The sequence below is a fragment of the Podarcis bocagei genome, assembly GCF_964188305.1.
Source record: "Podarcis bocagei genome assembly, chromosome: 12".
Taxonomy (NCBI): domain Eukaryota; kingdom Metazoa; phylum Chordata; class Lepidosauria; order Squamata; family Lacertidae; genus Podarcis; species Podarcis bocagei.
In genome coordinates, this window is record NC_138137.1 from 18,533,550 (window position 1) to 18,544,597 (window position 11,048).

Genomic DNA, 11,048 nt, shown 5'->3' on the forward strand with positions numbered 1-11,048 from the left:
GGAAATCCCGGCGAAGGTGTGAAGTGCTCGGCAGGTCTTGCACAAACACATCCCGACGCAACTGCCGCGGCGTATAAAGCGGGGAAGGGGGGCGGGCGCGACGGCTTCGGCGCGGGGAGAAGGGAAGAGGGCGGACTCCGGCCCGAGACGCCTTAATGGGGCCCATCGCCTTTTCGAGGGGAGGTGTGGAATGGGCCCCGTCGCCTCTTCCCTCCTCCAGCGCTGACAGGGCTGAGGGGATCCTTTCGTCGCTGCTGCTGCTGAGGGAACTTTCCGAGGCCGGCCATCCCGGGAAGGCGAGGCCCCCCTCGTCGACGAGGGAAATGGCCGCTTAAGACGCAGACGGCCCCGCTGAGCGCTGAGGCGTCGGCTCCCTTTTCATCTCCTCCCCTCAGAAAGTTGATTTGTTGCCTTCAAAGGACGTCGCCAAAAAAAACCAGGCCTCGCTTTTACATTTTAAGGAAGGCTTTAATCGTAGTGTTTTTTGTTAGCCAATGTCAAGTAGGGGCTACTCTAAATACCCAGCAGCTTCTGCCCACACCCCGCCTCATAAAGTCCGTGTAAAGTTTCATGTAAAGAATTGAGGGGGCTGGTGTGTGGGATCTTTTAAAAATTATTTTAAAAAGCACTTAAGAGTCGCAGGTGACTTGTTCCAAATTAGTAGCTGTCTAATTAAATTAGTGTCACCGAGACCAGCCAATAGGTGGGCGAGGGAAGGAGAGGTTCGCCGGCGAATGGAGCCGCCTCCAAGCCCCTCCCCGGCTGCGGGAGAGGAGAGCGCGCGCGCCTATAAAAACGCTCCCCGGCTTGGTCAATCGCAGTCAATTGTGTGGCATTTAAAGGCGGGAAGGTCAGGTGGGTGGGGGCGGCTTCTTCTTTTTGTAAATGAGGCTACCACAGAAGGCGGCCCAAGCCCTTGTTCCGTGCCTTTGAGGGGAACCAAGGACGCTGTTGTGTCGCCGGCTGAGGCGAAGTGAGCGCCTAGTTTTGCGCCTCCCGGCAGAGCCGCGCTCTCGGAGTTGAGGGGACTTCTGGGGGCGGGGGGCGAGCGGGGCGGCTCATCCGAGGCGATGCAGCTGGGGGAGCAGCTCTTGGGCAGCCCGGCCAACCTGCCCGGCGCCCCCTTCTACCCGCTGGAGAGCGCGGGCGGCCGCGGCGGCAGCTCGACGCGCCACCTCAGCTCGGGGTCTCCGCCGCGCCTGGACTTGGACAAGGGCACGAAGAAGTTCGGCGGCGCCTCGGGGCCTCCGGCGGCCGGCCTGCTGGGCGAGGCCGAGGCGGCGGCCGACACGCCTCCCTTCGCCGCCGCCGCCGGCCAGGTTCCTGCCAAAGCGGCCTCGGGGGCCGACGGCGGGCGCAAAGGCTCGCCTTGCCCGGCGGAGGAAGAGCCTCTGCCTCCGGCTCCGGCGCCGGCGCGCTACACTCTGGACGGCCTGAGCCCCGAGCGCTACTACCTGCAGTCGCCCGGCCCGCAGGGCGGCGGCGGCGGCGAGCTGGGCGGCCCGTGCGCCCTCTTCCCTTACGCCGGGGCGGCGGGCGGCGCGCAGCCGGGCTCCATGTACCCGGCGTCGGGCGGCGCGCGCTACCCCTACGGCTCGGTCCTGTCTCCGCCGGGGGGCTTTCCCAGCGCGGCCGGCAGGACGCCCTTCGCGGCGGCCGGCGCCTACCAGTACGGCCAGGGGGCGCCGCCGGGCAGCCTCTACAGCCCCTACCCGGCGGCGGCGGCGGGCTCGTGCGGCGGGCTGGGCGCGCTGGCGATGCCCGGCGGGGCGGGCGCGCTCCGAGCCCAAGTCTTCCTGTGCAACCGGCCGCTCTGGCTCAAGTTCCACCGGCACCAGACCGAGATGATCATCACCAAGCAGGGCAGGTAACGCCGCTGCTTGTCTCTTTCCTGGGGGATCGGGGGGGGGGGGACTGCGGGACCTTGGGGCAGATCGGATTTGCGAGGAAATGGCGCGGAGTTAATCCGTCTGCGGGGAACTGATTTGGGAGAGCGGCTCGAAGAGCTTTCGGCGCGGGATCTCATCAAGTTAAGAAAGAGCTGGGAAAACTCGGTTCAGTTTTACGGGATCCGGGGCGGAATTGCTTTGCATTTGCTCTCTGTATTTGCGTGCCTGTCATCAGGTGTGTCCCAGGTTTCCCCGGATTGTCAACAGTTGTTCTCTCCCCCGCCTCAAAGTTTTCCCTGTGCACATTTACCCGAGAGCAATCGCCATTGGACACAGGGGGACTTAAATAGGAAACTAACATGCGCAGGTTTGCGCTCTGAAACTCATTTTTTTTTCCAGTTCATGTACTTAAAAGTATACGCTAATGGGGGGGGGCAGGAATTTGATTTAAAAGAAATTAAAAAAAAACTATTTTATTTTTTAAAAGAAGAAATTTCTTAAATCGAGCTGTGTATTGCCGGTGTTTTTAAGCATCAGAAAACCGGACTTGCTTTCGCTTGGAAATAAAATCCGATCGTAATAAGGTTCTTTTTCGTTAGTTTACGATCGGGACGTTAAACTCGGGGAGGAAGGCAACGACCTGGATTTATGGCACTAGCGAGGCCAACCAAATTTCGGGATTTGGGGTACCGGAGTGCAGTTATAACAAACGACTGGTCGATCGAAACCTTCCCCACCGAAATCATCCTTGTGCTTGATTCGAAGTAGGACAGACATACCTGTAGGGTTTCTTTCTATCTCTCCCCCCCCCAATTTAAATATATTTGGTTTCTTGTGTTCCCTAAACCGGCACTATCAGTCCTTCCATCATAATTGTTGATTGAGATAAAAAGAATTGGGGACGGGGTGGGAAACAGAATGTGCCATTAGTTTCTGTCCTGGGAATTCTGTGCGTGTGATAGATAAATTATAACCTAGGGCAAGCGAGGGTTTGAAACTTTTCCAGCCTTCGGATCATGGTATATTTGGGATGGGATTGGTGGTGTCCCTCTTTCTTCGAGGTGCTGCATTTGAAAGGCTGCCCTCTCCGATCTCTCCTTCCGAGGCCGTCGCTCTGGATGTTCGCAGAAGAGCGAGACTTGGAGCCAAAGCCTCTCGTGGCGGCTCTCTCTAAATATAAACCCCGCGAAGGGAGCCGCCATCTGCCTCCCGCTCTCGGTCCAGGCGCTAGCCGAGGCCGGAGCGCGCTGCCAAAGAGCATCGGCGGGGGCTCCTGGCTCAGGGATGCAGGCGGCCTCGATTCCCTTTTTCTAAATGCGCGACTTCCCCCCTTCCTTTCTCTTTCCAATACCAGGCGGATGTTCCCCTTCCTGAGCTTCAACATCACCGGCCTCAACCCCACCGCCCACTACAACGTCTTCGTGGAAGTGATCTTGGCGGATCCCAACCACTGGCGCTTCCAAGGGGGAAAGTGGGTGACGTGTGGCAAAGCCGATAACAACATGCAAGGTAAGCGACTGGGGAACGGGCAGGCAAGGAGACTTTTTCTCTTGCCTTCAGCTTCCTTCCATGCCTTCATTGCTTCATCCAGAATCCAGATGCAAAGCTCTTTATAGACAAGGAAGGCAAGGAAATTAATTGCCTTGTCATACAGCCTTTTGAAATGTGACTTCTGAATCTAAAGCAGATGAATCCTCTCCCGAAAGCGACTTTGTCCTTTTTTAAAAAAGGGGGTTTGGAAGACTCCTTTACTTCAGCTTGCTAGGAAATTAAAGGGAGGCTCAGCATTTTTCCTTCTTTCCCCCTTTCATGCTCATGGTTTTATTACAGACCCTGCAGGCTCTCTGCCACTGACAGTCAATGGCTGCAACCCAGCATCCTATTAGATGTGCATTCTTGTGTGCAAGTATTTCCTTTGTCGTGGCACACAAGAGAGAGTGCATTTCATCTTGGTCTTATGTCTGATTTGGGGAAATGTCTAATTCACACAAGTACACGTAGGAGAGATGAAATGCACCTTTCCCTGACTCTCGTCTTCTTTCCATCTTACAGGTAACAAGGTTTATGTTCATCCTGAATCTCCCAACACTGGAGCCCACTGGATGCGACAAGAGATCTCTTTTGGAAAACTAAAACTAACTAATAACAAAGGGGCCAATAATAATAATACTCAGGTAAAACAACACACTTAAATTTGGTTTGCTTAGTTGATCTGTGGTTCCTGGAACCTGAAGGAAGATGCAGTAGGTTTTTGAAATGGGTCTCCAGTAAATTCTGAATTTGCTGGAGTCATCTCGACAGTACATCTTGTCCCTTTTTTAAAGTTATAAATTGGCATGTGGACATGGGAACTAGTGCCGTATTAAAGGCTTGCAAAATTTGAAAGTATCCTTTCCTATGTCAGGCAGATTTAAAAAATAGTATTGTGCACTAACTCAGTGTTCATCTTTTCCAGATGATAGTACTTCAATCTCTGCATAAATATCAGCCTCGTCTCCACATTGTGGAAGTGACAGAAGATGGTGTTGAGGACATGAATGACTCCTCTAAGACACAGACATTTAACTTCCCTGAAACGCAATTCATTGCTGTGACTGCATATCAGAACACTGATGTAAGGATAAAATATGCTTGGTATGCTAAATAGCTTTTATCTGGGGCGGGCTATGATACCCTTCATAAATTAAGAGATAAAATAGGAACACAAAAAGAGTGATAAATGGAGCTTTAAATACTTTTGTTAACTGGAAGCAAGGGGTGGTATTCAACTGAGTTTTACTCCAAGTAAACCCATTGAAATTAATTGACCTAGTTTAGTTGTTTTCATTTCAGTGGGTATTTCATTTTGCGGTATCTAAGTAGACACCACTATTTTGTCTTTACTTTTCAGATCACACAGCTTAAAATTGACCACAATCCTTTTGCAAAAGGCTTTCGGGACAACTATGATTCGTAAGTAGTATTCTCAGCTCTATGTGGTACAAATAATTCTATTCTATAAAAGTGCAGATTTTTAAAAGTATATTAATTTAAGAGCTTTTGTATTGGTAGCTAGCTACAATCTTCAAAGTGTCTTACTTGAGAGCGATGGAACTTTCTTCTAAGCAAAAATAGTCTCCCATCTAGGTGAAAATGAATGTTAGATTGCAAGCTATTTCAGCTCTTCACTTACCTAAATTGCAGCAGAGGCAGCTGACTAGGTTTGCAGAAAGTAAAAGTAGCACAAAATTTTATTCTGGAATAAGGTCTAAATTTGCACATACACCACGGCAAATAAATAAATATTCATTTGTGCTTTTTTAATGTTCCTCACTTAACTAAACTTTTTATATTGCGTTTCAAAGTGAACTTAACTGGGAGAATTTGCAGAAAGTATACATTAAAATGGACTTTAATATTTGTTGACTTTAATCTTGACTATATAATAAATGGCCAGTCCAGCATGATCTCCTTGGGGCTGAGCCATCCCTTCTTGCATGCTAATGCCAACACCCTAAATGGTAAAGAACAATATCTTAGGCGTTTTTCTCTTGTGTTTGTAGCATGTACACAGCTTCAGAAAATGACAGATTAACTCCATCTCCCACGGATTCTCCTAGATCCCACCAGATTGTCCCAGGAGCCCGGTACAGCGTGCAACCCTTCTTCCAGGAACAATTTGTCAACAACCTGCCACCGACTAGATTTTATAACGGGGAAAGAACTGTGCCTCAGACAAACGGCCTCCTCTCACCTCAGCAGAACGAAGAGGTGGCCAATCCTCCGCAGAGATGGTTTGTCACTCCAGTCCAGCAGTCTGGGGCCAACAAACTGGACATGAACTCTTACGAAACAGACTATTCTCCTAGTACCTTACTTCCTTATGGGATCAAGTCCCTCCCCCTGCAGACATCCCATGCCTTGGGCTATTACCCTGACCCTACGTTCTCCTCCATGGCTGGATGGGGGAGCAGAGGCTCTTACCAGAGGAAAATGTCTGCTGGCTTACCTTGGGCCTCCAGGACAAGCCCCCCAGGTTTCTCCGAAGACCTGCTTTCTAAGGAGAAAGTGAAAGAAGAAATGGGCTCGTCCTGGATAGAGACGCCGCCATCCATAAAATCTCTAGATTCAAACGATTCTGGAGTCTACACTGGTGCTTGCAAAAGGCGGCGACTCTCCCCAAGCACATCCAGCAATGAAAACTCCCCGACGATGAAGTGTGAGGACATTAATGCTGAGGACTATGGCAAAGACACTTCCAAAGGCATGGGCTACTATGCTTTCTATACCAGTTCTTAAGCCCTAGTCTCTGTGTTAGAACTTGACTTGGCTATAATCTTTCAGTGGTGTTGCGGAGGTCTTTTGCACAAATGTTGCCAAAGGAACTCTTTACCTTCCCACCTTTTTGAAAAAAATGTTCTTGTGCAATTCCATAGAAGGTGCCAAAGCTTTTTGACTGACTTCTGCAGGTAAAAAAGGGAAGAAACTGGGTAGCACTCCAAAATGACTTGGCCTCTTTACCCCCCCCACCTCCTCCTGCTCCCCCCCCCCCAGCTAAGGAGACAGCGAGGGAGAATCTCTAAGCATCATTCTGATTTTAAGTGTGGCTTTCAGAAAGGGCCAGGAAAGGAGGGGGTAATAAAGCAAAGGTTGTACAATCTGGCCAGTGCGTAAGTGCTGTGCACTAACGAACAGTTTGAGGGAAGAGTTAGGTGCTTATTGAACAAATTACTACCCTATTGGATCTATTGTAGCTGAATAGTGGAAATATTCAAAGTGGAGGCTTTATCAATAGAATATTTCTTCATGATGTATGCAAAAACCAAACTTTTGGCTCAATGACTAAGCCTTGCTTTTTTCTGGGGAGATTTTAAATGACTTGGCAGAAAGTTATGGCAGTGAAGGAATCCTACAAAGGTAGCAAAAACCCAGTATTAAATGTACAGCTCTGTGTTGTCTAGATATATTGTGGACTATGACAAAACATTCTGTGTAGTTCTAGTCATGGCAGTGCAGTTGAGTGTCTGAAGCCGGTGCGTGTTGGGAGTTCTTTATTTAAAACAACTTCAAAGTGGATTCTGATGCTGAGAGTACATCAAAATATATATTTATTGGTAGGTGGTGAATGTATTTTTCAGCCGTTCTGAACTGAGTGTTGTAACTCCTCTTGCTCAATTCTATAAATATTATGAGACAATGCCGAGGTGGCAAAAGACTTTAAAACAAAGCATTAGTTTTATTGCAGGGGTGGGGCGGGGTGTGTGAAGCTGAGACTTTTGTCTGTATATAATGATTTTTAATAAATGTGTTGCAATGATAGGTGCTGAATTCTGCAAAGGAGAATTGAGAGTCTGTGTGCCCTCTATCCCTTGTTAGTAATAAGTTTGCAGCAGGGTCTTAGAAGCAAATTTAAAATAATAATAATTAAATGTAAAAATGTGGAAGTCTAAAGCTACTTAAAAGGCCTCCTGTGCTCCATCCCAAAGTGGGAAATTAGTCCACTGAGAACCCAAAGCAAAATGCAGGAATCCAGATCTTCAGTAGCTTGGTACATGAGTGATGGCCTTCAATAATGGGGAAGGGGCTCTTTCAAAGCCAGTGCGGGGCGGGGGAGCCAAGAACCCAGCTCCTCTTCCTAACAGCTGCAGGGCTAAGATGAAAGAGCTGCCCATTTTCTCCTGCTCCAGACACCAGTGCTGGGGAGTTTGGCAAGCTTCAACTTTACCTACCCAGATATTGTGCAGGTGGGTCTGTTGCACAGTCCTGCCAGGTGGATATTTGCCGAAGCTGGTTGCCTCTCCCTAGCATCACTCAAAAAGAAAGACTTCTAGACTGGGATGGGAGCAAGGAAGAACAGGGTCTAAAATTCCTGTTGCGCGTCAGATTAGCAATCTAGTCCTATGCAGGCTAGCGCGTCTCTGTGGGCATTTTGTCTTCTGTCGGCTGAGCCCTTTCTTTATTCACGTGCTTTAAATTCATTATGAATGTTTTACTTGAACTTGCGCTCCAGGTCGACGCGCCATGAACTGGGAAGCGAGGCGTATTTTTGCTTTGGCCATCCGGGAGCCGGTTGACAAGAAGCCTTCTGCACCTTCCTCGAAAATACAGAGAGCGCTCCCTCTCCTCCAGCCGCGCGAAGGAGATCACGAACCGGGGCTTGGCGCTCAGCGGTGCCAAAACAAGCCCTTCTGCCGGGGAGTTTCCCTGCTAGGAAAGTGAAGCAACCGAGGGGAGGTGGGAGCCGCTCCTGTCCCTTTTTCTTGAGCTTTTGTTCCCATGTAAATCAAAGTGGCAGCTCTCCACCGTGCAACGGGAGCCCATCCTCGCGCGTTATGTAGCCTCTCCTCTTCCCACCCTGATGGAAACGCGCTGCTCCTGGTTTTAAAAACTGGGCTGTGCTCCTCGCATCTACCGCGGCCAACTGGGCGGGGCCTCCCTTTTAATTTCCCCAGTAGCAAGGACGTTTAAATAACAAAAACTTTTGAAGGAGCCCGGCTTTAAAATGAAACAAATCTAAGCGCGACCTGAGCCACAGCGTTCTCGCTACGGAGCGCATTGATTTAAAAGGGGACTTTAGACGGCCCCGGTGAAATGTACATCCTTAGGTTAGAGAACTAGCCGGGTCCCTATGGATCGGGCGCGGGGCGGGAATGCGTAAGGCAAAGCTTCCAAACGTGGTGTGGATCAAGTGCATTGCGATTGCTAGGTCATCTGATTCCCCCCTCCCCCCTGCAAACGGAACCATGCAAGGTCGCCGGAACAGAATATGCAGGCAAAGAGCTGATAAAAGCTCCTGTCCTATTTGCCTGCCTCCTTCATCAGAAGTAGGCTCGGGAATCATGAAGCTGGCGTTGGTGGGGCGATATTTTACTAGTGCTACGCGGAGCTTTGAGCGTTACAAACCTTAGCAACCTATCCTTTTTCATGGGCGGCAACCGGGAAAGTGACCATTATGGACTGGGACTCCTTGGCCAAGGCATCGAGAAGCTGCGTCGGGTCGCTGCGCTCCGATTTAAGGCAGCTTTTTGAGCCCACAGAGTTCTTACCCTTTGCCCATCTCCCTCCACATGAAGAGTTCTGTGCGTGCCGAAGGCTTGCCATTTTCCACGATCCAACTGGTGGTCACCAAGCTACCCAGCGGCCCCCCCCCATCATTTCCCAAGATCGTGGTTCTGCCCTTCTGCCAAACCTTTTTTCACCTGCCTGCCCCTCCTCTCCCCCCCCTTCCTAAGGTCCCTTTCCCTCGTTTTCCGTTGTTCTGTAACTCCCTCCTTCCCTTTCCGCCGCAGTGTTTTCGCGCAGCAGCCTGTATATTTTTGCACTGCACAGTTAACAAAATAAAAAAAAAGGTGGTGGTTGGGGGGTGGGGTTAGAGAAGGTAGAGGGGGAGAGAGAGAAGGGGGAAAAACAACTTGCGAAAAGTCCTCACACTGTTTAATGGAAACATAAGTGCCTGGCTGGCCCCAATTAACACCTTGTGATAAGGCATTCCTAAAATGGGGGTGCCAGACACCAAATTGCGAATAAATGTATCTAATTAATCCGCCAAGGATGACACTGACAAACAAGCCTATATTTAAACCGAGATCGTAGGGCCTGGAGGATCGCGCCTTATTTGTTTACAATAACCGAGGAGGAAAGTTAAGAGAGCCCCGGCGGCTTTCCGCGAAGGTGACGCGGGCAGAGGGTTGCAGGAGCCTCGGCGCTATCTTGCAGGCTGCGCCTGGGCAGCGGGGCGCACCGATCGAGCGACAGACGCCTCGAGGGGACGGACGGGCCTGGCCTCCCGCCGTTTCCAGGCTGCAACCTCCACTGCAGAGCTGCACTCCTTACTGACTTTTACATTGAACCACCACCACCGAACCTGGTGCATCAAGCATGGCGTAAGGGGTTTTTCTGGGGCTGGCGGGGGGCAGTACTGGTCCCTGCCCCGAGGGCGCGTACATTAAGCTGAACGGTGCAGCGGGAGCCGTTCTCATTGGTTACAGCCAAAGGGAAGACCCACCTCCAGTGCATTGTGTTTTCCTCCTTAGTTACGCTCTAAAGATTTTTGTGTATTTCTTTTGTGTGTGTGGAGACCATAAAATGAGGCAGTATATAATAACAGTGGGTAAATATTCGACGTTATACGCAGCGTAGACCTATTGAAAGCAATGGACTTAAGGCACGGCAGTCCTCTGACGACAATCGACCTGGGGCTTCTACCCAGCAAACCCGCGGGATCGGTATTGTGAGGATGCGCAGAGTACGCGCAAACGCACTCCTCCCTGCCTGTTTACTTAGGAGCAAGCCTCGCTAAAGTCTGCGCGTAAACTCTCCAGGAAGGCTGAGGACGAGTGATTAGCCGATGTTTTCAGATGCTGTTTTATTCAACCTATTGACAGCGCAGTCTTAGCCGTGACTACTCGGATGGAAGTCCTATTGAGCTCAACGGGGCTTCTCCTCCCAGGTCTGTCGGGTTAGGATTGCAGCCCGAATTAGTTTTTGTTTCTTTTGTTACTTGCCCGATAACATAGGCTCGCTGGGCGCTGTGCAAATGAAATGTTTGGCTTTTTCGTTGAATTACTGGTTCTAATCTAAACAGTGCACGATCAAAGGAAAGTGAACGCAATACTTGACACAGAAAAGGTGCAAGAGCGATTATGTATGGACTGCCTCGCACGCAAATGCGCCCACACACATACACAGCCTTTCCGGTGATTATTATTTTTAATCGTCCTTTTGGTGCTACCTACAGACGTATCTGGATTTTGGAGAGCGCGCAGCGCGCGCGAGTTGATTCTCAGGCGCGCGTCTCTATCAAGCGAGAGGGAAACGAGACCCCGCCATTGGGGCGTCCAGAAACTGGACGTCTCCCGGGTCCCCGTCGGAAATCGTTCTTTACAGGCTGTATACGCACCATACGTTTAAAGCGTTAATTGAGGCCAGCCAAGCACACGAGTAAGGTCAATAAAAATAAAAATAAAATGCTGGGAAGCGTAGTACGTTAAGCGTGCTGGGAATTGTAGTTCGGTGAGGGGGTAAACTACAGTTCCCTGTATTCTTTGAGGTGGGAAGCCGTACGCTTTAAACGTGCCAACAGAAAACAAGCGACGAGGACACGGGCACACCCTCTCTCTCCAAACCGTCCAGGTTTCCAGTCGCAAGGGATGGAGAAAATCACGCGCTTTTTTTAATCGT

At 50.3% G+C, this 11,048-nt stretch overlaps 1 protein-coding gene across 7 annotated transcripts in view; it reads left to right on the plus strand.

Annotated features, from left to right (window-relative positions):
- Positions 1–7,205, plus strand: part of EOMES (eomesodermin) — a 154,833-nt gene extending 147,628 nt beyond the window's left edge. For 6 of the 7 annotated variants that reach the window (XM_081164591.1, XM_081164592.1, XM_081164590.1 and 3 more), the window contains 5 exons: positions 3,244–3,398; positions 3,942–4,063; positions 4,345–4,503; positions 4,780–4,841; positions 5,432–7,205. In XM_081164591.1, the coding sequence (XP_081020717.1) occupies positions 3,248–3,398; positions 3,942–4,063; positions 4,345–4,503; positions 4,780–4,841; positions 5,432–6,167 (1,230 nt within the window). In that variant the 5' untranslated portion in view covers positions 3,244–3,247 and the 3' untranslated portion in view covers positions 6,168–7,205. Of the gene's footprint in view, positions 1–799; positions 1,868–3,243; positions 3,399–3,941; positions 4,064–4,344; positions 4,504–4,779; positions 4,842–5,431 lie in introns of those variants that run through there. The other variant, XM_081164588.1, reaches the window with a different exon arrangement.
- The last annotated feature ends 3,843 nt before the right edge of the window (positions 7,206–11,048 follow it).